Source organism: Balaenoptera musculus, chromosome 19, assembly GCF_009873245.2.
Source record: "Balaenoptera musculus isolate JJ_BM4_2016_0621 chromosome 19, mBalMus1.pri.v3, whole genome shotgun sequence".
Classification (NCBI taxonomy): domain Eukaryota; kingdom Metazoa; phylum Chordata; class Mammalia; order Artiodactyla; family Balaenopteridae; genus Balaenoptera; species Balaenoptera musculus.
Genome location: NC_045803.1, coordinates 59811530 through 59839388, shown reverse-complemented (window position 1 = coordinate 59839388; position 27859 = coordinate 59811530). Strand labels below are relative to the sequence as shown.

General features: G+C 62.9%; 2 protein-coding genes across 7 annotated transcripts; one reads left to right on the top strand and one right to left on the bottom strand.

The window, feature by feature from the left end:
• Nucleotides 1-196: 196 nt before the first annotated feature.
• TRAPPC2L (trafficking protein particle complex 2 like) lies at nucleotides 197-4706 on the bottom strand. Of its 5 annotated transcripts, none has more exons than XM_036832513.1 (6): nucleotides 4615-4706; nucleotides 2616-2849; nucleotides 1816-1900; nucleotides 1443-1538; nucleotides 1229-1308; nucleotides 197-406 (listed from the first exon to the last, which is right to left on the bottom strand). In XM_036832513.1, exons 1-5 carry the CDS (start codon nucleotides 4645-4647, stop codon nucleotides 1253-1255), a joined length of 504 nt encoding a protein of 167 aa, XP_036688408.1. In that variant the 5' UTR covers nucleotides 4648-4706; the 3' UTR covers nucleotides 197-406; nucleotides 1229-1252. The 5 variants fall into 5 exon arrangements, with proteins under 5 accessions (XP_036688408.1, XP_036688411.1, XP_036688407.1 ...); XM_036832516.1 differs by having other exon boundaries at nucleotides 2616-2826; nucleotides 4615-4667; XM_036832512.1 differs by having other exon boundaries at nucleotides 2616-2907; nucleotides 4615-4650.
• A 142-nt stretch (nucleotides 4707-4848) lies between these two features.
• GALNS (galactosamine (N-acetyl)-6-sulfatase) lies at nucleotides 4849-27263 on the top strand. Of its 2 annotated transcripts, XM_036832505.1 has the most exons (14): nucleotides 4849-5073; nucleotides 11481-11604; nucleotides 12326-12400; nucleotides 12939-13041; nucleotides 15513-15656; nucleotides 16432-16498; nucleotides 16579-16706; nucleotides 16979-17118; nucleotides 18823-18926; nucleotides 19202-19338; nucleotides 19903-20005; nucleotides 22992-23113; nucleotides 23635-23752; nucleotides 26300-27263. In XM_036832505.1, exons 1-14 carry the CDS (start codon nucleotides 4957-4959, stop codon nucleotides 26384-26386), a joined length of 1569 nt encoding a protein of 522 aa, XP_036688400.1. In that variant the 5' UTR covers nucleotides 4849-4956; the 3' UTR covers nucleotides 26387-27263. The 2 variants fall into 2 exon arrangements, with proteins under 2 accessions (XP_036688400.1, XP_036688401.1); XM_036832506.1 differs by lacking the exon at nucleotides 12326-12400.
• Nucleotides 27264-27859: the final 596 nt, after the last annotated feature.

The following is a 27859-nucleotide window of genomic DNA, read 5'->3' as shown; positions in this document are numbered from 1 at the left end:
TGAAAAGTCCACATAAACTTTTTCCTTTTTTTTTTTTGGCCATGCCGTGCGGCATGCAGGATCTTAGTTCCCTGACCGGGGATTGAACCTGCGGCCCCTACAATGGAAGCGCAGAGTCCTAACCACTGGACCGCCAGTTAAGTCCCTAAACTGTCTTTAGTTAAACCTTCTGCTGACGCAGAAGGAAAAAGCCAAACCTGATCTCACAAGACCTTTAGTCAACAGGCACTGTGCATGAGGCCCTGCCCCCAGCGGCACGTCCATGACACCCAAGAGGAGACAAGTGGAAATAAAGATACATCTGAACAACACGGTTATGCACAGAACGATTCCTTCCAGCCACGGGCTGCAGAGCTCTCCTCAACAGACCTGTATCATCATGGACGTCACCATGCCATCGAAGGCCCTGCAAAGAGAAACAGACAATGAGAGAAGCAGACCCAGGCCCTCCATCCCTGGCTGGCAGAGATGTCAGTCTCTGAGGTCCAGGTGAGTAAGACTGGCTGAGGCCAGGACGTGCATGCCGCCACATCAGGCGGTGAGAATCTGAGTCTCCCACCTCACTCCTGTGCGGTTTCCCACGGTGCTGCCCTTGCTGGGTCTCCAGGCCGGGGTGGGACCCAGGATGACCCAAGACACATTGTCACCACTGAGGGAAGGCGCCATAGGAAGGGGTCTTCTTCCCTGGCTGGGGTCACCTGCCGGCTACAAGAACCCCTTGGGAACTGTGTCTGGGATGCAGGGAACTCCCAGAGCAGGTTTGGAGCACGTGCTCGTGAATGCGTCTTTGGGAAGCATCACTGTGACATCCAGATGTTAGGTCTGTGTTTACCTGAAGGCTATTTGGAAGACACCTGCAACCTAATTTCCTAATCGTCTAAGTTCAACGTCAAAGACAAAATCGGGCGGCGACAGGAGGATGTTTTCTCCCGGGAGGCTCCTGTCCATATGCCTGGGCCCTCGCTGGGATCTGGGGAGGCGCCCCAGGACCTGCTGAGCAGACCTGGGAGACCAGATGGGCAAGTTCTGCACCCCCCGCTCCCCAACTCCCCTTCTGTTGATCTGGAGATCCAAGGAAGAGTTTGTTTGGAAAAACAGGGTTCTGCCTCTTCAGAATGGCTGCCTTAGAGGGACAGTGCCCGTCGCTTAAAAAGACCTTCCCTCCCTGCCTCGCAGAATCGCTGCCTCTCAGCAAGGCGGGGGCTACCTGAGAAGGCGCCACGCCCACCTGGACTGAATGCGGTCCCCCGGGTTATAGAAGGGGTTGCACATCACGTCTGTGTAGGAGTTGTGCAGCTTCCGGAACATCTGAAACAAGAACCAACGTGTTTAATTCACATGTGCAAGTACACACAGCTGCTGCCACGCTCGGGCTTCTCAGCATTTCTGAACAAAGACGGAAAACCGAGCGGCCAGGCGCGCCCACCGGCCCCCACACTCACGCTGCGAATCTCGTTGTCTCTGAGCGCCGTGTTGGAGGAATCCACCACCATGACAAACTTCACCTTGGAGTTGGTCACGTAGCCGTATCTGCACAGCTGGTTAGGGAACACGCTCTTAGCACGGGGACTCTGTGACAGCCCCAAGCACGGCATCACCGTGCAGAGCCTGCGAGAGGAAGTCCATCTGTGCATGTCCCCCGGCTGCTCAGCTGCTCTGGAGAAGCATGACAACCTGCATCACAACAAGTGCCCCAGGCTGGGCCAGCCCCACAGTGCCAGGAGGGCACGGGACTGTACCAGGTGTGGCTGGACACTTCCTTCGACAGCTTCTGGTGTTTACCGCGGGAGCAAAGGGCAGGGAGCTTAGCCTTACCATGATTCAAGCCCCGGGGCAACCTGCCCAAACCCTGGGCCACCTCGCCTTCTCTCTGCATCAGTTCCCAGCTGGGAAGGGTTAACTGCAAGACCAGAGGTTGCATAAATGAAGTGAATCCTGCCTAAGGTACCCACACCTCTAAAGGCCACTCTATCCTGCGGAACAGTGGCTCCAGGCAGTGACACTGGGCAAGCTCGTTACTGCTTGTGGGAATGTCTTTGAACTCCATGGGTTTCGAGCCATTTGTCCCAAGGACTGGTCAAGATCTTACAGTGACTGGTGAGGCTGGGCCTGGCAAAGAGATGAGTGGGGACTTCCCTGGTGGTCCAGTGGCTAAGACTCCACGCTCCCAATGCAGGGGGCCCGGGTTCGATCCCCGCTCGGGGAACTAGATCCCACATACTGCAACTAAGAGTCCACATGCCGCAACAAAAGATCCTGCACGCTGCAAGGAATATCCCACATGCCGCAACTAAGACCCTGTGCAGCCTAAATAAATAAATACTAAAAAAAAAAAAGTGTGAACAATGACCCCTTGCTCAGGAGGTGGCGGCCCCGCTGAGACGGCATGAAGCCAGAGAGTCCCCAGTTCCTCCACAAACCCAAGGGACAGGCGGGGACTGTCACAAGGCAATTCAAGCCTGCTGTTCTCACATTATCCTCCTAATTAAAGAAAAAAGGGTGTGAGGTCCTAATTGTCCTCAAGCTGCTCTAAAACCCCACTGGCCAAAAGCCCGCATCTTTTTTCCTTTTCAAGTGATGTTAGGAGATGCTTTTCAAGGGGACCTAACGCCTACAGTGCGCCCTGCGACTGCAGGCAATCCCCAGACTCGAAGCCGCTGCCAGGCGCGAGGATACACCTTGTAGTCCTCTGTGGGGTACAGCAGGCCCAGGTAGAGCTCCCTCTGATCCACCAGGGCCTTCCCCATTGCTGAGATCTTCTCGTCCACCACGTCCAGGGACGTGTGCACCATGTAGTGAAACTTGAGCTCATTCTCCGTGGGGACACTGCGGATGTAAAGAGGGTAATTCTGCAAGAAAAGGATGACGGCGGCTGAAGTGACAAGGATCCACCCCATGTGCGCTGGCCTGGAAAACAGGCCACGGGGCACTCAGGAGGGCAGATCGGCCAAGTGCCAATTATCCATGGAATACGCTCTCACTCCCCAAAACCCACTGCTTAATCCTCCAAACTGGGACTTCCCTGGTGGCGCAGTGGTTAAGAATCCACCTGCCAATGCAGGGGACACGGGTTCGAGCCCTGATCCAGGAAGATCCCACATGCCACGGAGCAACTAAGCCCGTGGACCACAACTACTGAGCCTGCGCTCTAGAGCCCGCGAGCCACAACTACTGAGCCCACGCACCACAACTACTGAAGCCCGTGCACCTAGAGCCCGTGCTCCCCAACAAGAGAAGCCACCACGATGAGAAGCCCATGCACCGCAACAAAGAGTAGCCCCCGCTCGCTGCAACTAGAGAAAGCCCACGCACAGCAACAAAGGCCCAACGACGAAGACCCAACGCAGCCGAAAATAAATAAATAAATTAATTAATTAATTAAAAAAAAATCCTTCAAACTGCGGTGGGCATTGCCTTCAGGGCACCCAATCTAATCTGAGGAGGTTTTCATACTGTCTGCAAAGGGGCATGGGTAGGATGGGCAGAAAAGAGAAGACGGCTCTGAGGAGTGCGTCTGAGCGCAGCCTGTCACTCACCTTCTGAGCAGGGCCCCATCCTAGCACGTGCCGTCCTCCTGGCCCCATCATACTGGCTGTTTCCCAACACTGCAGCTCCTGCAGTCTCAGAGGCACTGGCAGGTTTCCTCTAAACCCGTCAAGGCTCGTCTCAGACCTCCTTCATCTCTGCAGAGCCATTTCCGAGCAACCTAACCCCGGAGTTACCAGCGTCTTCCCAGGCTCCCACAGGCCTGGCACTGCACAGATATAGCGTACACAACCCTGTCCCTACCCTGATGGAGATGACAGGTGAAGCAGACAGTCCACAAACCCACCAACAAATAACGCAGCAAGTGCTAAGGCGGAAGCCAGCATAACAAGAGCTTCACGGGAAAACCGCCTCAGAAGCCTAGTCTTTCAAAAGGCCGGGGCGGACACCACGGCTCCGTGCAGTAGGAGCGCGTGGATGGCCACGCAGCTCAATGTCAGGATTCAGAAAGAGCTTTCCAGAGAAAGTGAAATCGATGGTGGCCAGTGGAGGGGACGGGAGTGGGGGAGAGGGAGGAAGGGGTTCCAGGTGCAAAGGCCCAGAGGTGAGAGAGCAGAGCCTGCCGGGGGGGCGGGGAGCTGCAGGTAAGTCCGTCAGCTGGAGTGGAGGGTGTCTGTGGTACGGGGAGGGGATTATTCAGACGTGATCCTAAGGCAATGAGAAGCCACCGTTGAGGTTTCTAGGCAGAGGTGTGCAACGGTCTGACTTGTGGCTGCTGAGCGGAGAAGAAACAGTCACTCGTCCGGGGGTCGACGGCCTGGCCGTTGGGAGCGCGCGGCCGAGCAGGATGGACAGAAGTGGACGTCTAGACTCGGGAGCAGGAAACCACAAAGCCCGCGGACGGATGGCTGGGCGGAGCGGGGGCCCGGACGGAAGAGGAAGACCCGGCCTGTGACGCTTCGGCAGCGGCAGGTGCAGGTCTGGGCGGCGCCTCCCCCGGGCCCGCCCCTGGCCACCTACGCTGGGCAAAGCCCCCGAGCCCACCCTCCGGAGCCCTTGGGGCAGGGAAGGAGGGTAACCGGAGAGCCAGGCTGACGCTGGAGCGGGCCTGCCCGCCGGAGTACGCACCTCCTTGGCGATCACCGCTACGCACACCGCCATCTTGGGAGCCCGACGGGCCGCCTCACGTGACGACAACGACGGTCACGCGGCCAGCCAGGCCCCGCCCCACCCGCCTGTCATTCGGCTGGCCCTGACCCCGCCTCTCCTGTCAGTCAGCCGGCCTTGCCCCGCATCCCTGTCACTCAGCCGGTCTGACCCCGCCCCACCTCTCATTCTGTCGGTCAGGGCCCCGCTTTTCCTGTCACTCAGCCGGCATGGCCCCGCCCCGTCGCCCGGCCGGAAGGATCGCCAGCTTCGCCAGGTCCGTTCCCGCCGCTCCAGGGCTCGGTGTCGCTCGGCGTGGTTGCCATGGCGGCGGTTGCTGCGGCGACGAGGTGGCGGCTGCTTCTGGTGCTGAGTGCCGCGGGGCTGAGGGTCACAGGCGCCCCGCAGCCCCCCAACATCCTGCTCCTGCTCATGGACGACGTGAGTGCGGGTGTGGGCCGGGCTCCCGGGAGGGCCGCGCTCCCGCGGGGTTGGGGGCGGCCGGCGGTGTGGGGGTCGCGCCTGGCCCTGCAGGAGGCAGCGTGGCCCGTGGGTGAGGGTGAAGTGAGGTGTGGTGTCCAGGCCGGGCCAGGAGAAGACCTTCCTGCCCTGTTCCCTCCCCCGTCCCTTCCGCTGCCCCCGAGGCGTGCTGCGATGCTGGCCGGTGAGGACCAGCTCCCCAGGATCCCTGCTGTCGCCTGCCGCCCCCCACTGCTGGGGGTGTGGGTGTCAGGGAAGCGGTGCAGAGCTGACTAAGACCCCGGCCTGCCTGCCCGCCCTGGCAGTCGCCTCCGCTGCCTTTGGCCGGCTGGGCCTGCCCTGCCCCTGGGCTGCCGCCGCCTGCTTGGTCTGGGTGCTCCCACCCTGCCGAGATTTCTGCCAAAGGTCAGGTCTTTGTGGGGCGGGGAAGAACTGAACCGGAGGAATGTCCCCCGATGGGTGTGTTTGTAGCCCCAGGCCACCCTGGTCACACCGGTGGGCCAACCCTTCCCGAAGAGCAGAGCCGAGCTGTTTGCGCCTTCTTTGCGACTTGGTCCCGGTGCTCCTTCCCAAGGAAGCGGGACTGTATTTGGGGGGCACTTTTGGGGGAGTGAAATGGAGGTTCTGAAATTAGTCCACGTGAGGCGTTGGGGTAAAGTGGGGACGCAGACAAACCTGGGTTCAGGTGCCTGCTCCTCTGAGCTGTGCGGAGACCGCGGCCCTTTGGGCGTCCCCTCCGCCCCGTCCTGAGGGCTGAGGCAGTGCAGAGGGTCCTGCCCATGGCTCCTAAACCCTCGAATCCGGAGTGATACCAGTGTCTATAGTGGGGGGGGCCCTGGCTTCAGGATGGGGTTGCCAGGAAGGCCAAGGCGGGACTGGAGGGTTAGAGCTTCCAGCACAGCCTTGACCTCTGGGGGGCGACGGGGGTGCTGGAGCTTGAGTGCCATCACCAATGGCAGCGATTTAATCAACTGTGCCTGTGTGACGAAACTTCCATCAAAATCCTAAGTAACTGGGTTCAAGGGGCTCCAGGTCGGTGTACACGTGGAATTGCTCAGAGAGGGCAGGGAAGTCCCCCCGACACCTCACCCGAGGCATCTCTTCCACCTGTTGTCCCTGAGTTGTATCCTTGATAGTAAACAGGTGATAGTAAACACAGCGCCACCCTGAGTTCTGTGACCCGTTCTAGCAAATTATCCAACTTTGGGGGCAGTGGGGGTGGGTTGTGGGAGCCTTGACTTACAGGAGGCCCAGGATGTGGGCCTGGCATGTGAAGTGGGGGCAGTCTTGTGGGGCTGAGCCCTTGACCTGTGGGGTCAGATGCCAGGTCCGGGTAGGTAGTGTGAGATGGAGCTGAATTGTTGCACTCCCAGCCGGTGCCTAGAGGCCAGAGAAGTAGTGGTGTGGTCACCCCGCCACACACACATTTGGTGTCAGAAGTGTTGTGAGTAAAAATAGCTCAAAGTTCCCCAAAAGACCAGCAGAGACACTCCCAGGAGCCTTTGGACCAAGGCCACGGGCCTCACGTGGCTGCTGGGCGGTCCTGGCTGGTCGGAATTGCGAGGTGCTGTGTGTGTAAAAAACACGCTCGGATTTCAAAGACCTAGTACAAGAAAAAGACATAAAGTATATCTCATGTAATTTTTTTATTATGAAAATAATTCTTTATTACAAAAAGTTAACATTCAAATAAGCCGGAAAAGATCGCAGAAACCCGTCTATAGTGGCACCACCCAGAGGTGACACAGACCGTGCTTCTCTTTACTCATAACTGTTCAGACACGACGGCTTCCGTAGGGACCCCGAAGCTCCTCTCCTCCGGAGCCCGCCCCGATGGCTGGTACGGAAACTTTGCTTCATGACGAACACGTGGGTCTTGGAAATGCTCGCTGTGTCAGCGGGTCAGCCTTCTCAAAGCTGAGGTTCCTGGGCAGGAAGGCTGTTTAAGTACATAAATTATTGGGGCAAGGCTTAGCTGAGCACTTAGCCTCTCCGATTTCTGCCCCTCCCCTTCTCTCCAAGGTGACGGTTCATCAGTGAAGGTTGATGCTGCAGGCTGGTTGAGATGGTCGTTTTCTGGGTTTATGGGGCTCCATAAAGTACAACCTGTGCCCGCACCCACCTGTTTCCCTTTGCCCGTTAGCGGGGCCGCTGGGCTGCAGGCCCAGCCAGTGGCTCCCTGGTCCCTGTCGGAGGCCCTGAGTGGCGGAGCGGGACCGGCACTGGGCACGTCTTGTTCGAGGGGGGCTGACCCGGGGGCCCGGCTGCCTGGGTGCCCAGGGTGGGTCCAGGAAACGGGAACAGTGGGCCAGGAGGCCCCGATGCCCTGCCTTTCCTCTGCGGGTTCCTCCTGTGACTTTGGGGCTCTTTGGCAGCTGAAGCCCGGAGAAGTCGGGGAGACCTCTGTCCTGGTCAGCGAATGACAGGAAACACACTCAAAGCGACTTTAGCAGAAGTGGGGGCCGAGGCTCTCCCGACTAGACAGGCTTCAGGCCCCCCAGCTCTGTGTCCTCACCCGTGCGGTCATCAGGCGTGGCAGGAGGCGCAGGCCCTGGTAGGCATCAACTTATGGAAGAATTTAGAAGAGGCTGAGAAGCTCCGTTCTCTAAGGCTGATGGGTGATGGGGCCGGGGGCGCAGGGACAGAGCTCCCTCCTGCCCGGCTGGGCCCGAGCGCCGTGTGTCTCAGTTCTTTACTTGTAAAACAGGACTAAGAAGGACGCCCTGTGACTAGCGGGAAGGGTAAGGCCAGGCTTCACAGGGGCCAGCCCCTGTGTCCCCACGGTGGGCCCATTCAGCCAGTGCCCCCGTCCTGACCCTCCAGGGCCTCGCACACGTGTCAATGTGGACACACGCACGGGTAATAATCCCTTGTAGCCATGTGTGGCCCCTGCACTGCCCAGAAGTTTTTTTTTTTTTTACTATTATTTTTTTAATATAAATTTATTTATTTATTTATTTATTTGTTTGTTTGTTTGTTTTTGGCTGTGTTGGGTCTTTGTTTCTGTGCGCGGGCTTTCTCTAGTTGCAGCGAGTGGGGGCCACCCTTCATTGCGGTGCGCGGGCCTCTCACTGTTGCAGCCTCTCTTGTTGCGGAGCACAGGCTCCAGACGCGCAGGCTCAGCAGTTGTGGCTCACGGGCCCAGTTGCTCCACGGCATGTGGGATCTTCCCAGACCAGGGCTCGAACACATGTCCCCTGCATTGGCAGGCAGATTCTCAACCACTGCGCCACCAGAGAAGCCCCTAGAAGTCTTTTTTTTTTTTTTTTTAATTTTTATTGGAGTGTAGTTGCTTTACAGTGTTGTGTTAGTTTCTGCTGTACAGCAAAGTGAATCAGGTATACGTATACATATATCCCCTCATTTTTGGATTTCTTTCCCATTTAGGTCACCAGGGAGTACTGAGTAGAGTTCCCTGTGCTATGTTCTCATTAGTTATGCCCAGAAGTCTTGAAGTTCCCACCGAGTAAAGGAAAGGCCGAGGCCAGGAAGAGGACCGTGGGCCCGGGTTCCCGGCTGCCTTGGGAGCGCGGGTGGGCGATCACGTGGGAGAGGGGAGACATCCTTCACACTCTGTGGGAGACCCTGCCCAGGGTGCCGTGGAGGATGGTCTCATCGAACCCGTGATAGCCATGCAAGGTGGATGTTAACATCCCTATTTTTATAGCCAAGAAAGCCTACCGATAAGTAATAATAGAATTTGATTCAGCAGGAAAGAGCTAACACAGCAGGCCAACGACTGCGGGCCTCAGAGAGGCTCACCTGTAAATAGGTGGGCCCTTGGCCGCCATCTGGAAACTTGGATTTGGGGAGTATCCCAGCATTCCCTGTGCCTAAACTGTTTATGCAGATGTAAGATTTGTGCTGATCCCCACCTCCCTCCTGGGAGGCTGGGATTTGGGTGGTGCCAGCGGACCCAGCCCCTCTGCCTCTCTCTGCTCCTCCCACCTGGCCTGTGGGTGAGGGTCGGCAGCCCGCCTGTGCCCCGTGGAGGCGCGGGGAGAGGGGGGCAGCAGGGAGAGGCCTGGAGCCTGCAGCCTCGTGCCTTTCACTCCACTTCCTGCCCCTGTCGGCCACACCTCCCTCCAGGGGCAACTTTCATTCCAGCTCCTGTCGTTGGCGAACGGAAAAGCCTTTTCAGTAACTTAAAAGTAAACCACCTCCAAAGGGACTCTATGGCTGGAAGGGTCTTTGAGAACAGACAGCACGGTCCAAAGGCAAAAGCCCCGAGGCAGCTCTGGGACCCGAGTGTCAGGATGGGCCTAAGGCTGGGAGACGAGGGGACGTGTCCCCCTCCTGGCTCTCCCTGACGGAGAGGGCGCCGTGTGAGCTACTGCCCAGTGCAGGGGACATGAATGATTACAGCCAGACCACACACCTACCTGTGACCATCCTGGGCAAACCTGCATGCTCGGCCCCCACGTGTGACCCAAGGCTCCCCGAGCTTCGTGCACGCCGGCCCAGCTCTCCCCAGCGTCTCCGTGCAGACCTGCCGAGCCTGCTGTGGGCTGGCAGGCCGTGGCCCATGAGTCCGGAGAGCTTTAAGGGGCCCCGGAGAGACAGGCACGGCCAGGCCTCTGCAGCACCAGGTGCCTGCGCTTTTCCAGTGGCTCTCTACGGAGACGTAGTTTCCATCACGCAGTTCACCAGGTAAAGGGCGCAATTCCGCGGTTTCTAGCACCTTCACAGCATCGTGCAGCTGTCACCACGGTCAGCTGTAGGTCATCCTCATAACCCTGGGAAGAAGCCCCGTCCCCGCCCTCCCCCCCACTCCGCCCCTCCAGGAGGGGCAGCCGGTGAAGGAGAGCCAGCTTGGAGGGGGCTGGCGCGGCTAGAGAATCCAGAGGGGAAGCAGGGCCGTGCCTACCATCAGCGCCGAGAGGAATCAGTTTGTCGGGGTCACTCCTGCCCCACGCCACTGGCCGCAGAAGGATGCGTTGGGTTGTAGAGCGAAGTCACGTCTCGTTGCCCTTTTCAGGTATTTCTTTAGCGCTTTATGATGAAAGTTGTCAAACACCCCGTGCAGCGGAAAGGGTGTCGCAGTGCACACCTGTCACCCCACCTGGACTCTGCCTGCTCCGTCTCACATCTGTCCATCGTCCGCCCCTGTGCACGTGCTAACCCGCCTCACCACCTGGCTGGTTTTATTTTGGCTCAACGCACGTAACACGAATTCACCCTTTTAATGTTTTAAAGCGTGCAGTTCGGTCGTGTTTAGCACATTCACCGGCTTGTGCAGCGCCCCCGGCTTGTGCAGCGCCCCCGTCCAGTAGCTGAGAACATCCCACCCCTCGAAGAGAAACCCCTTTCTCACTGGCAGTCACTCTCCTCCCCCTCCCCCAGCTCCCAGCAACCACCCATCTGCCTTGTCCCCGGGGACTTGCCTGTTCTGGACGTTTCACATCCATCGTACGCTCCGCGGCCTTTTCTGACCGGCTTCTCAGCAGCCTGTTTTCGCGAGTGTCAGCACCTCGTTCCTCGTCACGGCCGAGTACTGGTCCGTAGTGCGTGTATCAGGTCCCTCGTGCCTAAAAGATAATCACAGACTTGGTGCCTTGGAATAGGAATCTACTCCCTCCAGTCGTGGAGGCCAGAGTCTGAAATCAAGGGGTCGCAGGGCCAGTCTCTCCGGAGGCCCCGAGGGAGGGTCCTCCCTCCCCTCCATCTCCTGGGGGCTCCTGTGCTCCTTGGCTTGTGGCCGCAACCCTCCAGTCTCTGCCTCCGTGGTGGAGACCTGGCCTCTCCTCATGTGTCTGTCTTGTCTCTGTGTTCCCTCTTCTCACACGGACCCCAGTCACTGGATTTAGGGCTACCCTAGTCCAGTGTGATCTCATCTCAGCTAATTACATCCGTGTTTCCGAATATGGTTACGTTCTCCGGTTCTGAGTGGACATAAACTGGGGAGGCTGCTGTTCACCCCGGTCCTGGATGGATAGACCACATTCTGTCTACTGTTGATCAGCGATGGACACAGGCTGTTTCTTCTGAGCAGTCGGGAGTCCTGCTGCTGTGGACATTCGTGCGGCGCCTGGGTGCCGGCGGCCCAGTTCTCGGGGCAGCGAGCTCGGGAGGAACCGCGGGTCTCGGGGCCTCGCCGGGTTAGCTTCACGAGGCCTGGCCGCTGTTTTTAAATGTGAATTCACACCGCAGAGTAGGACGGCCTCCTCGTCTGTGCAGAAGGCAGAGGTGTGTGTCTTGGTGCCGGTGCCCCGTGAGCACGTGGGGCCGGCCTCGGAGCCGGGAGGAGGTGGGCGCTGGGCATCTGCACCGGGGAGCGGCTGACCGCGCACCGGGCCGCAATCGGGGTGCGCCGGGGGCCGCAGCTCCGGCTACGTTCTCATCCCACCTCCACACGCTCTTTCCTGCAGATGGGGTGGGGCGACCTCGGGGTGTACGGAGAACCTTCCAGAGAGACCCCGAATTTGGACCGGATGGCTGCGGAAGGGATGCTCTTCCCGAACTTCTACACGGCCAACCCCCTGTGCTCCCCTTGTAAGTCAGGGCCTGCTGAGGCCACCAGGGAGTGGGGCCGGGCGTAGGGCATGCTGGGCGGGGGGACACAAGGGGGGCGGGCACGGAGCGCCGAGACTGGAGCGCGGTGGGGAGGTGGGGAACGCGTAGACCAGAAAGTGGGGCACAGGGTGCGGGCACGGAGCGCGGGGGCGGCAGCCCTGACTTGGGTGTCGGCTCCACCGGCGTTTCCTGCAAGGGGCAGAGGGCTGGCGGGCGGGCTGCGGCCTCTTCTGTCGGATCCTGGCGCCTGGGAGCGCCTGGGCTCCGTGCTGTGGGGAACGCGGGGCCATCAGGAGCCATCAGAGGCCACCAAGGGCTCGGAGCCTCGGGGGGTTTGAGGCCCAAGTGGCTGCCGCGGCGGCGGCTGTTCATTCACGGAGCTGAGTGCCGCGGCTGGTTCAGGGGAGGTGCTCGGCCGGGGAAGGGATCGTCAGCTGGGGGTGTAGGGGCCTCGCAGGTGGGGAGAACCTCTGATCTGGAGGACGAGAGGTGACCCCGGAAGGGGCGGCGCATGAGGAGGCCTGCAGGCTGTCCCGGGAGCCGGAGAGAGCGAGGGGGAGCTGCAGCCGGCCCCGCTGCTGGTCTTTGCGGGGCCGTGCTCCCACCCGGCTCTCAAGTGGCCGCCAGGGACTCAGGTACCACAGGGCTGGCCTCGGGCTGCACGCGTGACCCGTGTTTCTGTCGTGTCCCCTCCGCGTAGCCAGGGCGGCTCTGCTTACCGGACGCCTGCCCATCCGCAGTGGCTTCTACACCACCAACGGGCACGCCAGGAACGGTAGGCTGTGCCCTGGGGCAGAGGGAGGGGGCGTCTGTCACCTGTCCTCTCCGGTGACCTGGCTTCTCCTGGGCGCACTCGTCACCCAGGGTCGAGGGTTCTGTCTGGGTTGTAACTCACTTTAAAGCAGAACGCAGAGCTTCCATCAGAAACAACGTGTTTTCGGCGAGTGGGGAGGACAGTGAGGGTGGGGCCGGCTCCCTTCCTGTCCTGGGGGCGGGGGCGGCCCGGCTCTAGGGTGGGCTCGCCGACCAGGTGGGGCTTCAAGCGGCCCTTGGAGGAAGGTGTGGTCTCAGAGCCCGAGTTCTGGAGACCCCGGGGGTGGGCCCTCCCCTGGAGACCCCGGGGGTGGGCCCTCCCCTGACCCCTGACCCCTGACGTCCGGACCCCCCTCGGGGGCATGTTTGCCTGTTCGCTGCGGTAATGGTGCTGGCTGTGAGGAGCGGCCGGAAGACCTGAAAAGTGCCCCTGCAGTGCCGCCCCGACCAGGGCTCTGCCGCTCGACCCTGCCGGCTCACACGGTGCGTTGCTCCACCAGCCTACACGCCACAGGAGATAGTGGGCGGCATCCCGGACTCGGAGCTCCTGCTGCCGGAGCTGCTGAAGGAGGCCGGCTACACCAGCAAGATCGTGGGCAAGTGGTGAGTCCCACACATGCCTGCTGGGCGCGCCCCACGGGCTCCTTACTAACGTTGCCCAGTGGGAGCCCCTCGGGTGGGAGTAGAGTCCTTGAATTCCAGGTCCGCTAAGATGCCCAAAGCGTCCCTTTAAAAGCTGCTGTGGCCGCGCCCCTGGGACCTCCCGTGGCGAGGCTGGGGAGGTGGCTGCCACCGCAGCACCGAGGGAACCGTGTTACTGCACACGCGTGCCGTCACGGGGACACGCCAGCGAGCAAAGGGACTCTGTCTGGTGGTGAAACCAGGAAGCAAGCAGGGGATAGAGGAGGGCCGTGTGGTGTGGAGTCATCGGGATCAAGTGACCGTAAAAGATCACGTTGTCACACTCGGTGTCGCGCCTGTTAAGTGGCTTCTCTCCTACTCCCTGGGGATGCCTAAGTACGCAGCCCTAGAGGTTGATATGAAGGCCGGATGTCCTCTCTTTCCTCTCCCGAGTGTTGGAGCCCTTGGAGACCAAGCCTGCTTCCTACAGGAAGCCTTCCCTGACTGTCCAGCCCTGATCATCTCTCCTCGGCTGCTGCTGTGCTTTGGAGCCTCTCCCCTTGACCCCTCTGGCACTCACCACCTCGAGGGCAAGCACCTCATCTGCGCCCCCTGGGGACCACTGCTCCAGGCCGTTGACAGTCCTAGTGATGGGGGATCTGCAGAAACTGGGAGAGGAGTCCTCAGGGAACCCGGGGGCCTGGAGGCTGCTTCCTCGCCCCCGAGACGGGCTGGCAGCTATCCTGCCGGCCGAGTGGTCGAGCCTGGAGGCGGTGGGGGCTGCAGAGCAGAGCTGACGAGGGTGCAGGATGTGGGAGCCTGCAAGGCCCAGCAGCGCCGGGAAGGCCCGGGAGACGGTGGTAGGGCGGCTGCAAGGCCCGCCGGGGCCGTGCCAGGGCTGCGCCCACAGAAGGAGGAGCCCCCGCGATGACCGGCGCTCTCTGCCCAGCCTGGCGGCTCTGCCCCGGTCCAGGGGCCTCCCACTCGTGGTCACTGACACGGGGCAGCCAGAGCTGGAGTGGGAGCCTGTCCCCACGAGCTCCCGAGATGGGTGGACTCAGGAACAGGAAGGGACGCGGCAGGGCCTGGAGAAGCAGCTGGCACGGACTCAGGGAGGTGGACGCAGTGCTGGTGGACCAGCCGGGGTCAGGGCGTCCATGGCCAATGGGATGACGGGCTCTGGGAGGCCCGGGGCAGGGGGCTCGGCCCCTCCTCTGCCAGGTGGGTGTCCTGGCCTCAGCAGGGTCCCGTTAGAGCCGCAGGGGGTGTTGGTGGCCGTGGCCGTGACTGCCTGACAGCCAGCCTCGGGCCCCAGCACCACGGATCCGGATTTCCTCGGCCTAACCAAGGCCTGGGGTGGATGGAGCCTGGGCTCCCGTGAGGGGCTGCCCCGAGTCCCAGGGGCTCGACGTGCTGCCACTCAGCTCGCCGGCGGGCAGTGCTGACCCCACAGCTGCCCTGGGACCAGCACTTTGAATCGATAGCTTCACAGGAGCCGGACCTTCATGGGTGTTTCTGCTTCATGAAGGCCGTTGGGGCTGAAGGACGCAGGCCCAGGAGTGTCCCACCCAGCAGTGTCCAGCATGGAGGGGGCGTCATAGCTGCGGGCCCAGAGAGGAAGCACGGGGCGCAGCTGGCTCTCCTTTGCGGAGACAGCGCTCAGGGTAGAGCCGGTGCGGGTGCCCCCGGTACAGGGGCTCCAGAAGCCGGGCAGCCATCGGCGGAGGCAGAGTGTTTCAGGACCAGCAGGGGGTACCGAGAGGTTCACTTACCGGCGCCCAGACTCCGCTGCCGGCCAGCTCAGTTCCGGCCCCATCCTGCCCTGCTGCCTCGTGCCGCATCCGCCTGACCGAGTGACCGAGCTGTGCGGCAAGCTCACGGTGACGTGGCGTCGGCCTGGCCCGGTGCAGCCCCCCAGCGCTGTGCCGGCGACGCTGGCTGCGAGAGGCTTTCTGCACACGTGACCCCAGGAAACCTGTCTGCTTCCCAGGGAGGAGGAACCTCACCCCGAAACCCCTTCCCGAAGCTGCGCCTTCTCAAGAGAGACCCTCCCGCTGGCGAGAGGACCCGACGTGACGCACCCGCGGGGAAGGGGCTCCTGGGTGGGAGCAGGGGGCGGGTCCGAGCCCGGGTCTCGGGAACAGCTGGGCCGTTGCCTGCAGGCACCTTGCCGTGTTCTCCTCTCATCCCGTCCGGCTCCTGCCCAGGGCGCCGGGGCAGTGAGCCGCACTCATGGGACCTGGTCACCGTCCCCGTGTGCGCCCCTCGGCTGTCACCTGGGTGGACCATGCGGGCAGGGGGGCCAGGCCGCGGGGCACCCGGGCTCAGCACACCCTGGGGCTGGCTGGAGCCTTGTCTCCTGAGCTGCTCTCTGAAGGCGAGGGTGTTTGCTTCCCGGAGCTCCGGGGCGCCCATGCGGGGGTCCCTGAAGTGCCCCGGGTTCCTGTCTCTAGGCATCTGGGCCACAGGCCTCAGTTCCACCCCCTGAAGCACGGATTCGATGAGTGGTTTGGATCCCCCAACTGTCACTTTGGACCTTACGACAACAAGGCCAGGCCCAACATCCCTGTGTACCGGGACCGGGAGATGGTTGGCAGGTAACAGGCCCTGCCCACTGCTGCTGCCCAGCGCCAGCTCCTCGTCCTGCCCAGACCTCGTCCTGTGACCTCTGACTTACAAGAGCCCCGCCTCCGGGGGCTTCTGACCGTCTCAGGAAATGTGCCGGGAGCCCCAGACGCTCCCCGGAGCGAGGCGCTCCCCCCGGCTTCCGGGGTGTGGGCCCCGTGCCCGGAGGCGGCGAGGGGGCGACGCCCTGGACGGTCAGCCTCACTCCGAGTCACCGTCTGGGGGGCTGGGCTGCAGGAGCGACCTGGTCTGGCCATCGGGTGGCTGCAGGCAGGCCCTGGGCTTTCCTGTTCGGCCTGACTTCCCTTTCTTTCTTCCTTTTTTAATTATTTTTGCTCTGGTGGAAGCGCGGTACACGTCACTGGACCGCAGAGCTGGGCCAGCGTTGCTGGGGTGTAGCTCACCCAGCACCCCCATCCCAGACCGCCTCCGTCACCCCAGAGAGGTGCCCACACCTGTTAGCCGTGCCCTCCGTGGCCGTGGACTGGCCACTTCCTCTCGCGCCGTCCTGCCTGTCCTTTGGCGGGGCTCCCCTCCTTCTCCCAGGTGGTGGGGTCACCGGGGCACCAGACTCAACCCCAGTGGGTCCCCGACGGGCCTGGGAGCTTCCAGGCTCCGGTTTTGTTCCTGACGTGAATGTTTCCATCTCTCTTTTAAACGAGGCCCCTGACTTTGCCCAGGAAATCGGGGAGGAGGGGCTTTCCTGCCCTGAAGGCCAATTTCTGTCTGGGTCTGTACTGTTTTCAGATTTTATGAGGAATTTCCAATTAACCTGAAGACTGGAGAAGCGAACCTCACCCAGATCTACCTGCAGGTGACCACAGCAGGGGCTGGCCCGGCTCTGGGGTGGGAGGTGGGCCTGGGGCAGGGAAGACGGTGCGCGCTTCTCCTCAGGAAGCACTGGATTTCGTTAAGAGGCAGCAGGCAGCGCACCGCCCCTTCTTTCTATACTGGGCCATCGACGCCACACACGCGCCTGTTTACGCCTCCAGGCCTTTCCTGGGCACCAGCCGGCGAGGGCGGTGAGTCCTCGGTCGCGTAGGTCTGGACCCCGGGGCGGGGGTCAGCTGTGCTTGACCGCCACCGGAGGCTGGGCCCCGGTACCACCGTCAGCTGTGGACAGAGCGAAGCGTCTGTGCCTCTGCGGTGGTGGAGGGAGGGGTCGGCTCTGCCCCGATTCCGTCTGAAACTTGCCTGGAACGCCCCCTCCTCGTCCCTCCCTGAGGTTCGGCTCCGGCCGCCCTCTGGTCCCGGAGGCCGCCGGCCCCTGCTGACCGCTCCCTCCTCCCCGCAGTTACGGGGACGCCGTCCGGGAGATTGACGACGGCGTCGGGAGGATCCTGCACCTCCTCCGCGACCTGAGCATCGCAGAGAACACCTTTGTTTTCTTCACGTCGGACAACGGCGCTGCCCTCATTTCTGCGCCCAGACAAGGCAGGTGACTTGAGCAGATGGGGCTCCACCCGGGGCCCCTCAGCAGCCCCCCCGCACCGGGCCGGGTGTGAAGGGCTCAACCTTGGGGAGGGAGGGACACCGGCAAGCGCCCCCCAGGCGCAGTGCCCCTCTTCCCCACCGCCTGGCAGGTGCCTGGTCAGGAGGGAGAGCCCGGTGGGGCCGGCGGAGGCTGAGGCTGCGGCCCTCACCGCGTCCTGCCTCTGCGCTGGCCAGCCCTGGGGCCAGTCACGTCCAGACTTCCCTCTCTGAAGCCGCAACGTCCCCTGTCAGTGTTTCTGTCCTGATCTCAGCTGTAGCACGGTGGCTGTTGTCACGTGACTGGACACGTCTGCCCCTTTTTCTGTGTTTGGGGGCCTCCCTTCCCACGGGGGCGATGACCCTACAGCAGCCAGGCCCAGGCTCGGCGCCCCCCCCTCTCGGAAGTGCCCTCCCAGGCCTCGCGGTGGGTGGTGTCCAGGAGGGAAGGGACCGAGCCCCCCTCCCCTGCAGTGCTGGAGCCCCTGGCGCAGCGCGGTGGGGCTGCTCACTCCCCCAGACCCTCCCTTTGTGTCCCTGCCGGGCCTGCAGTCCTCCTGAGGACCCTGACCTCTAGGCCTCTCAGGTCTGAGGCTTTTTCACCTTGCGGAGCTGGAGCGAGGTTGTTAGACCCGGCGTTTCACAGTCCTGTGAGGGTTTCACACCCCCGTGGTGATGTGTCTCTTCTTCCCTTTCTTCTTAAAAAAGCTGGGCCCCAGGAGGGCCCTGAGTCACTCAGACAGCTCTGGAAGGAAGGCCACAGACAGCAGGAAACCCCACAGGGCTGGGCCTGTGTGGGGAGGCACTGGGGGACCTTACAGCCATGTGTCCTGGGGGCAGAGGGGCCCAGGGGTCTCCAGGGACAGGAACAGCGCGACTGGCTCCGGCCAAGAAGGAGCTGCAGGGGCAGAACAAGACGATGAAAATCCATGTACCCACCCGCAGCTGGAGAGACCGGAGCAGGAAAGAAGTAGGCCCTCATTGACCTCTGGCCTGTGACCCTTGCTGGCCCTGTGCTGACCGGCGAGGTGGGCTTCAGGTTGCAGTGCGGGGACGAACCACAGGGTCGCTGCTGGAAAATGCTGTGCTGTTGTGTCCATCTCCCCATCCTCAGGGGTCCTGAGGTTGTGGGACCCTCCCTCCGTCATGGCAGCGAGCTGGGGATGTGCGATTAGCCAGGACTGGGCTGTCTGCCCTCGGCACCGCCCACAGCTGGGTTCAGGGACCACCTGCTCAGAGCAGGGCCTGTCAGAAACACGGGATCTGCACCCCCAAACCCCAGGCACACAGGAGCTGCTTGTGCACAGTGACATTTAGGGAACCTGGCACCTGCCAGGCCCGAGGTCGGGACTGTGTCTTAACGTTTCCACGTCTTTCACTGACATGTCCATGTGCTGTGTGTGTGCGCGGTCGCGGTCTATGGGGGCGTGACCTTACGACCACAGCTCTAGGTCAGAGCCATCTCCAGGTGTTCTGACCTTGAACTTGAGGCCTGAACCCCAGGACTGGTCCTTTGTCTCCACGATGGCCTCAGTGCCTCAGCAATGTCACCTCCAAAGGGCCGGGCGGGGAGCCAGGTGGACAGACGTGTCCCGAGGGTGAGTGCCCGGCAGGGCGTGTGTGGCCCTGGAGACTCAGGCACGTGGTCTGATGGGCAACTGTCCCCAGGTGGCAGCAACGGGCCCTTTCTGTGCGGGAAGCAGACCACGTTTGAAGGTGGGATGAGGGAGCCTGCGATCGCCTGGTGGCCCGGGCACATCCCTGCCGGCCAGGTGAGTCAGAGCCGGCCTTGTGCCAGACCTGCGGTCACCCTGGGGCGTGAAGGCTTGGTCCCCTCTCTGGCCTGCTCCCTGCGCTCATTCTGCCACGCACACGTGTCATCAGGCAGGGAAGGTCTCTGTTCTGCGTGTGTGGACATGCTGCGGGCTGTGACCGCGCGTGTGTGCGCGTGTGCGTCAGCGAGCACGCCTGGGGACCTGGCCCCTGGCCGCCATCTGGGCAGGGCAGGGCGGGCATCCTCAGCGCGTCTGGGCCACGTCCATCGCAGGTGAGCCACCAGCTGGGCAACATCATGGACCTCTTCACCACCAGCCTGTCCCTCGCAGGCCTGGCGCCACCCAGGGACAGGGCCATCGATGGCCTGGACCTCCTCCCCACCGTGCTCCAGGGCCGCCTGACAGACAGGTAGGTTCCCGCCGGGCACGCGCCCCGCCTGGTGCCCCGCACCTGGTGCCGGAGCCTGGCTGACAAAGCAGGTGTCCTCGCCCAGAGGGAGGTGAGACCCGGGCATTTTGGCATGAGACGCTTGGTGGGGTGGAGAGGCCTTGTTCCCCCCTGCGGTGTCCCTCACCCTCTGCCCGGCCCCAGCCTACACCCAGCTCCGCACCGGGACGCTCCAGCTCAAGACCTGCTACTGTTTTGCTCAAACAAAATGAGTTTCCCAGGCTGCCGTGAAGGGGCGCGGATTCTGAAGTGTGTATAGCGTAGCCAGAGCGGGCTTACGGCCAGGAGTGGACGGCTCACTCTCTCTTTTCTGTCTTGAAACCTGGCATGAGAGCTTGCTACCCCTGGCGGGGGTGGCGGGGGTGCCAGCCACCACGCTCGTCCCCACAGGCCCGCCTGCCATGCCCGGGTGCTACCCCCTTTCCTCTGCCGCCAGCCTCTCCAGCACCGAGGAGGAGGGGCGGCCGTGGGGGCTCCTCCACAGCCCGGGGACCCTTTCAATTGACTCTGCCTGTCCCCCAACAGGCCGATATTCTATTACCGTGGCAACACGCTGATGGCGGTCACCCTCGGCCAGTACAAGGCCCACTTGTGGACCTGGACCAATTCCTGGGAGGAGTTCAGACAGGTGAGGGGGTCCCGGCTCCGCGGACTCCTCGTCCCTCGCGTCCCACCTTGGGGAGGCCTCTGTGCCCCCGGCTCGCGTGCTGACCTGCTGTCAGGGACTTGGGGGTGACGAGGTGTAGCCACGAGGACAGCGCCCACCCTGGCCCGGGCCACCAGGCTCAGGAGAGCAGGCCTTGGGCAGCTCAGCCCCAAAGCCGGGGCAGATGCCTCAGGGGCCCAGGCGGCCCCGGCACCTCCCCGGCCTCCCCTCCCGTCCACCCGCCAGCCCGGCCAGGCGCTCGGCGGCCCCCCGAGAGGCTGTCGCGGTGTTTGCTCCCCCGGTCCTGACGGTGAAGTGCCCCTGCCAGGCCCGGAGCCCCACTCGGCCCTGCCAGCTCGTGGCCGCCCACCACCTCCTCTCCGCGTGCCCGGGCCCCCCCCCGCTCGCCCTCCCCCAGCCAAGCCTGTGCTTCCCCAGGTCCCATCACTGCCCCGGGCTGAGCTGTCCTGAGCACCCCGCCGCCCAGCGGGCAGGGCCGCGGCTGGCTGGCCCCTGAACATGCTAAGGGGCCGAGAGGCCTAGGAGCGCCGCCTGAGAGCGCCCTGAGGCAGGCGGTGTGGCGACCCCTGGGGACAGCGCGCGGCCTCCCTCGTCCCCCCCCCGGCCCCTCCCCACCCCGTAGGGTGCCTGTCGCGTCCAGCTGCATTCTGGAAGCCACCGCTCACCCGCCGTGGGCTGTTGGGCCTCTGGAGGGCAGGTGTGGTCAGCCCAGGCTGCACCCAAGCCGGAGCCCACAGGGGCTGGCGAGCCTCTTCTAGCCCAGGTGTCTGCAGGCAGCGGGCAGCCAGCTGCACGGCCTGTCCTCGCTCGGCCACGTTCACGGTGGGCTCGGAAAGTGTCGGGAGAGGCCCCTCGGGGTGGCCGGGTGACGCCCGTGCGCAGGGCTCAGCGGGTAGCGCTGCTTCCATTTTCCGAGGGCTGTCTGTGGGGCTTCTGGTTGGTTTGGTCTGCACGGCCGCTGTCCTCTTGGGAGACGAAACCCGCAAAACCCCCGTCTCTTCTCCAAGGCGCACAGGCGTGCAGGCACTGGGGGGTCCCTCCCGCGGCGGGTTGCACGGTTGCGGTTCCAGTCAGATGCCCGGGGGGGGGGGGGGGGCACCCGCACGCTGCTTTGATGGCCCTTCTCCCTGCAGGGAGCAGTAAGGCTGAGGGGGGGTGTGCAGTCGGGAGGGGCCCCAGAAGCTATGACAGTGGCCTTGTGGCCATCCACAGCTCCCTGAGCTCCACGGAGACTTGGATCCGCCTCTGGCATCCCTTCCAGGCGATCAACACATGAGGGGCAGCCCTGTCCGCAGGCTGGGGGCGTGGCTTAGCTGAGGACACAGGTCTGGGGTCCCCAGGTGCAGGGTTCGCCTGAGGGGACCTTGTTAACTTCCCACTGTACCCTTGTCTGGGGCATCTCCCACCCCCCCCCGACCCCCCCCCCCCCCGTGCCCGTGGGCCCACCTGCCCGCGTCCTGATCAGGCCTGGTGCCACCGTCACCAACAGGCCCGTGACCTCCCCTCGTGAGGTGTCTGAGGCCCGGGGGCCGAGGCGGGAGGGAGGGCCCGTGTGTCCACGGGACCTTCTGCATTTCTGGACTAAATCCACGAGCGTCGGCTCAAGGGCACGGCTCGCCTCCCTCCTCCTTCCCATCCTCCCAAAGCCAGTGTTGTGCTGGGGCAGGGCTCCCCGCGCCCCCTCTGCCTGGCTGGGCTGCGTGGGGCTCAGCTGCGGTGCTCCTGGGGCGAGTCCTCCCTCCCGGGAGTGGTTGTGAGAGAAAACGCCTGTGCTAATTAGCGGGATCTTAATTAAATAGCTTATTTGATTTGCATCCAAATTATAATTTGTGTTTTCTGTCTAGACTTGGATTCTTCTGCATTAACTGCTCAGCTTTTTTATGCTAAACGTGGTTGTTTCTCCCACCGTTAAGTCCACTTTTGTTCTCCAGCTGGTCTGCTCCCAGAAGGTCAGAGGTCACTCACTTGGGACCCACCTGAGTGTCCGTTCTTGGCAGCCCTTGACAGCTTAGATTCCAGCCGCTGACTCAGGGGCTACAGCTCAGGGCAGACAACTGGAATTTCTGTAGCTCCTCACCTCCCTGCTTTACTGAGAAGCGGAATATTCACTGCTCCGCTGCCTGGCCGTCCAGGACAGACACACGGGTGTTGGGAGGATTGCCGTCAGACCGCACTGGGGCCTGCAGGAGAAGCAGGAGGCACGTCTCTGTCCCCAGCCCCGTTTTAGGGTTAACGTGCCCCGCCACGGCCCTGCTCCAGACCCTGTAAACAGTGTCCCACGTTGCCTGGAGACCAGTGCCCAGCTGCTTATGGGGCCCTGAGGTCCCCAGTGCTTCTGGGGTGGCAACCCTTGGCCTCGCCCGACTCTGCCCAGATGGCAGCAGGCCTTTCCCTAAACCAAGTCAGGGAGCCCCGAGGGGCAGCCTTCAAGCCTGGGGGACACGCTGGCACGGGAACCCCATCTCACACGCGCGTCAAAGGCTGAACCCCGAGGGCAGAGGCCGCCTGGGGGGCGCGGAGCAGGGCTGCACACCTGAGCCTTGGTGGAGAAGATGCTGCGTCTCCTGTGAAGGGTGGGGGCGGTGCGTCCGGGTCCCCTGCGTCTCCTCTGGCTTTCAGGCCTGCGGTCCCTCCTCCTCAGCGGGCCAAGGAGTCTTGGAGGAATGCCGACCGCTGTGCACCTCATCTGCTACGAGGCAGATAGGGTGGACGTGAAGAGCTTTGCTCTAGAAATTAGATAGAAGATGGACTGAAATATTTTAGAGATTCACCACCCGCTCCCCCAAGAAAGTACTGAAGCCCTAGGGGACGGTGCACAGGGCAGATGGCATGCAGCCCGGGCCTGGGTGGCAAGAAGGCTCCGTCCCGCAGCGCGGCGTCCGCGGTCCTGCTGTGCTCGGCTGCGAGCCCCGCACGCGGCACCTGCACTCTCGGCCTCTCGTTTCAGGGCGTGGATTTCTGCCCCGGGCAGAACGTGTCAGGGGTCACCACCCACTCGCAGGAGGAGCGCACTAAACTCCCGCTGGTCTTCCACCTGGGACGAGACCCCGGGGAGAGGTACCCCCTCAGGTGAGCCGGGGGTTACGGGGCCCCAGGCCCCCTCGTGGGGCGAGTGCAGCCGACCGAGCAGGGCGCCGAGGGCCCGGGAGCCACGCGGTCTGAGGGCGTTTGGGGCAGGACCAGCCGCTCGAGAGAAACGAACCGGGGCCAGAGGATTAAGAGGGACCCTGAGAGAGGAGAGATCGGGCGCTGTGAAGCCCGTGCAGCTCAGGGCGCCTGCGATGCCGGGCGGTGCCCCGGTGGCTCCTGCTGAGCAGCTGGCTGGAGGGTCACGGCTGCTGTCCCGGGCACGACGTGGCTCTGCCTGAACCCTCATGTGCGGGGTGGTTCCCGGGGTGCACGCCTCTCAGGGAGGGCGGGCGGGACAAGGTGGGGGCCCCAGCCGCTCCTTCCCGGAGGCTGCTGGATGGTGACGCCGGGGTGGGGGCTTGTCCCTCAGTCTCCCCGCCAACCCTGGCCTACCTGGGTGGGCTGCCCCACTTGCCCTGTCCCTCCCTCCACCTCGGTGACCTGGTGCCCCTCGCCTGCAGCATTGCCAGCACCGAGTACCTGGACGCACTTCGCTGGATCACCCCGGTCGTCCGGCAGCACCAGGAGGCCTTGGTCCCCGGCCAGCCCCAGCTTAATGTGTGCAACCGGGCGGTCATGGTAAGTGGTTCGTACGTGGGCTGTGGGGGCATCCCAGGGCCATGTGAGTGCTGACCGGTCTGCTGCAGGCACGAACCCCACTTCCCTCCTGCTTCTCTGTCTCCGACCTCACAGGAGTGGCAAGGGGGTCGCTTGGCACCTCTGCAGGTGCAGGACGAGCCAAACCCATGTGGGATGTGGGTGTTGAAAGGCTGGGCAGATGGCCTGGGGTGCAGCAAGCCCACTGGCCACCTCCGAGCACAGCCTCCTCCAACTCCATGGGGGCTCACCCACAAGTCCGTCCCATAACTGGGGTGTCTGTGTGGCTCCCTGCTCCACAAAGATGGGCGATCTTCCGTCCCCGCGGCAGAAGCTCCGGCAGCACCCCAAAACCCGCAGAGCAAAGCCAGTAGCTTAGCCTGGCTTCCAGCCCGTGAGTGCCCCCGCCCCGCACACCCCATTCCCCAGACCCGCCTGGCGGTTGTGAGCACGGCTAAGCACCTTGAGGCTGCGGGCGCGGCCGGGCCAGCGGAGGGAGCCGCTGCCTCGAGCCAGGAAGTGACTGTGTCAGCACTGCGGGGTGGGTGTGATGGGTGCGTGTGACGACAGACGAGGCTCGGATGTTGGAAGCATTCCCTAGGGGTGAGGAGTGTCAGAGGGCGGGTGGCCTTGGGGGCGGCCGAGGGTCGTTGGCCAGGGCCAGCGGGGCAGCCTGGTCGCGGTCGTCCACATCTGGGGCTCACAGGGGAAGACGTTTGGGGCGGGGGCCAGCAGGGCCTCCCCCTTCCCGTGGAAGGACGCCAGGCTGGCATTCCGGCCTCTGGACTCAGCAGTGGAGCAGGAGGGCCCCCCTGGCTCAGGACCACTGCGGTCCCTCGGGTCCCAGGAGCCTGAGAGACCCCCGCCTGGGGAGGAGCCCCTGGTGCCCCCTGCAAACCCATCTTGTCCTCTGTGACATGGTGCTGTCCGCACCCCAACACGCCATCTCCTGTCACACCTGCCCTGTGGGCCGAGTCTCCAGGTAGCAGCCGTTGCCTGCTGGCTCAGAGACCAAAGGGGTCTTAGTGACAGTAGGGGAGATGGGGAGGGACTGACTTGACCGGGGTGCTGCCGCCACCTCCTGGTCGCGGCAGGAATTGCCACGGCCCGGCCGACCCTGGAACAGGAGAAAGCAGGGACCCCCGCCCCAAGTGAGCTGAGGACCCCGGAACAGCGTGGGTTGGCCTAAGACTCTGAAGCGAGCACTGCCACCAGAGAGGTGCACGGACTTAACAGTGTGTGGATGCGTGCGGGCATTTGTGTGTGTGTGCACACGCAAGCATGCAAAGCCCTCCCCGGTCCCCGCACTCGGCCCGGGCCCCGCTCGTCCAGGCCCCGCTCATCCAGGCCAGCGGGTGAGGGCTCTGGGTAGCGACCTCTGCTCTTGGGACAAGAGCAGCCCAGGCAGCCCACCTCCCTAGAGCTTCATCAGACACCCTCCCTGACCCCCCAGGCTCACAGGTTGGGTGCAGAATCTGCTTTCTGCGTGCACCTGGCCCCTTTCTCTGCTCTGCCTCAGAGGTTGGGAACTGCTTCTTATCTAAACCTGGCCCTGCCAGGCGGCCCGTGCAATCAGAGGGCCACCTGATGCTATTCAGGGCAGGGGAGGGCTTTACCTGCGGTTCTCACTGGCGCTGATATTCTGATTCAGACTCAGGCCCTGGCAGGGGCGGGAGTAGGGGGAGTGCCCCCCCCAGGGTGATTAGGGGGATGGGTACACCTCCTGGGTGAGGGGACACGACAGAGCCACAAAGGCTCCTCCTCAAGGGCATGAGTGTCCTGTGGTTTTTTTTTTCCTTGTCTTTTTTTTTTTAAAGGAACATTTATTTATTTATTTATTTATTTATTTATTTATTTATTGGCTGCGTTGGGTCTTCGTTGCTGCGCGTGGGCTTTCTCTAGTTGCGGCGAGCAGGGACCACTCTTCGTTGCGGTGCGCAGGCTTCTCATTGCGGTGGCTTCTCTTGTTGCGGAGCACGGGCTCTAGGCGCGCGGGCTTCAGTAGTTGTGGCACACGGGCTCAGTTGCTCCGCGGCATGTGGGATCCCCCCGGACCAGGGCTTGAACGCATGTTCCCTGCATTGGCAGGCGGATTCCCAACAACTGCACCGCCAGGGAAATCCCAGTGTCCTGTTCTGTTGCCAGGAAATCATTGCCACACAAAGCAAGTCTGCCCACGAAGATGCAGCCAGGAGAGCCTGTGCTGAAGCAGGCCAGCTTTCCCTGGGGCATCAAGGCCGCCACCTCTAGAGCTTACCGGGAGGCCAAGGTTGTGGGCAGTTAGCGGACTGTCCCCTTCAGTGACAGGCAGGGCCTGTTAATACCAGGCTGCTGTGGGGCAGTGTCTCCTGTGCCGGCCTCAGGCATTGAGTCGCCTCCGAGCCAGGTGGAGACAGGTGATTCCACACTGCAGCCACCCATTGGGGTGGGGCAGGTCACAGGCCTGGGCAGGGCAGGAGTCTGGAAAGTGCTGAGTCCACAAGTGCTTGGAATAACTGCATGTCCGCTTTCTGAACTTTCATTACCCAGAACTGGGCACCCCCAGGCTGCGAGAAGTTAGGGAAGTGCCTGACGCCCCCGGAGTCTGTGCCAGAGAAGTGTTCCTGGCCCCACTAGCACCGGCCTGGGCTCAAGACAGGCCTGGGCGTAGGAAGGCTCTGGCCTCAGGGCTCCTGTGCTGGAAGAGCCCCAACTCCCTCTGCCCTGCCTGCTGCCAGACGGAAGTCACCTGTAGCCAGCAGCAGGACCTGCAAGACTACGCCTGCTGCAACCCGGCCCTGGAGTCAGTTCCCAGCCCACCGGGCCTGCCTGACTCTGCGGCCGCAGGCTCACATCAGCCCCTGAACCGGAGGCTGCCCGCCTCGTGTCCTCCCACTCTGCTCCAGCTGCCTCCCGGCTGCCCCTTCCAGGGCCTGAGCTCCGCCCCAGGACCCGGAGGCCCGACTCGCTGTGGCTGCCCCTGCAGTTCCCTCAGGACTTCAGCCCTGGTGTCGAGGGTGGCCGTGCCAATCCTGTGTTGCCCCCTGGCGCTGTGCCCAGGGGATACCCCAGCGCCCCTCCCCGGCATACCCCCCCATGGTAGGGGGGTGTGAACATGAAGGGGGAGGAGGCCAAGGGCCTCCCTGTCCCGGAGCCTCGACAGCCAAGGCCTCCCCAGTCCAGTGGGGACAGCTGAAGCCACCAGCTTCCTTGGAGATCAGGACTCCCGACCCCAGCACACTGTGGGGCCTGCCTGTGCTTCAGAGGTGCCCCGCCCGCGCTCCCGTCCTCGAGCCCAGGGTGGCAAAGCTTGAGGATGAGCCCATTCACCAGCGAAATCAGGAGAGCCTGAGCAGGGCTGTGAACGGCCTCCAGGGACTCCCCCTTAAGGCCCGTGGGCCGTTTCCATTGTGTGGAGTTTCCACTCTGCAGACTGTCACACCAACTCTGTACTGTTGTAAGACTTGGCAAATTATGAAGAGACCAGGTTTAGAATAAAGTAACAAGCATTTTAGCCTTTTGTTTTTAAATGAAATTCTATTTGGGGGAAGTTGTCCCCCCTGGGTACCACGGTGGGGGCTGGAGTGGGCCAGGCCAAGCATTCCATCCCTCCCTCCTCTGCTGCCCTCCCCCTGCAAGCCCCGGAGAAGCCAGGCACCAAATGCCTGGGCTTCCGCCTCTGGCTCGCCCCGCCCCCGGCCGTTGGTCCTCTGAACTCCCTTCCAGGCCTCTGCACCGCACTCCTGCTCGGAACCCCTCCTTGCTCCGGTCCTCAGGCACCGGCGCGCTCCTGGGGAAAGGGCCGGGCCGTGTGTGTGCGCCGTGCGCCCCCTCGCACCGCGCTGCAGGAGCTCAGCCGAGACCCGCCGGGGAGGGAAGAAGAGCGAGCGAGGCAGTGCGCACCGCCCGAGGCCTGGGGTCCCGGCCACAGCTGCGCCGAAGACCTCCGGGCGCTCTCGGCTTGGCCGAACCGGGCGAGGATTTCCCCGAAAGTCCGGCCGGGGCTGCGTAGACGCCGTACTCCATCAACCCTGACTCGCACCTGGGCCCCGCGCGAACGTCCTTGAGGCGGGGACGCCAGTGTTCAGGGCACAAGAAATAAGCACGTGT

Bases quoted from the DNA above. Each gene is read 5' to 3' on its own strand.
- TRAPPC2L (XM_036832512.1), bottom strand. From the start codon at position 2,897: ATGGGGTGGATCCTTGTCACTTCAGCCGCCGTCATCCTTTTCTTGCAG. The intron at 1,901-2,615 runs GTAGGCGTTAGG...CTGGTCTTGCAG, and splicing joins CTGCAGTCGCAGGGCGCACT to TTAACCCTTCCCAGCTGGGA. The intron at 1,539-1,815 runs GTAAGGCTAAGC...TTCCCTAACCAG, and splicing joins GCCCCGGGGCTTGAATCATG to CTGTGCAGATACGGCTACGT.
- GALNS (XM_036832505.1), top strand. From the start codon at position 4,957: ATGGCGGCGGTTGCTGCGGCGACGAGGTGGCGGCTGCTTCTGGTGCTG. The intron at 19,339-19,902 runs GTAGGTTCCCGC...GTCCCCCAACAG, and splicing joins CAGGGCCGCCTGACAGACAG to GCCGATATTCTATTACCGTG. The intron at 23,753-26,299 runs GTAAGTGGTTCG...TTCATTACCCAG, and splicing joins TGTGCAACCGGGCGGTCATG to AACTGGGCACCCCCAGGCTG.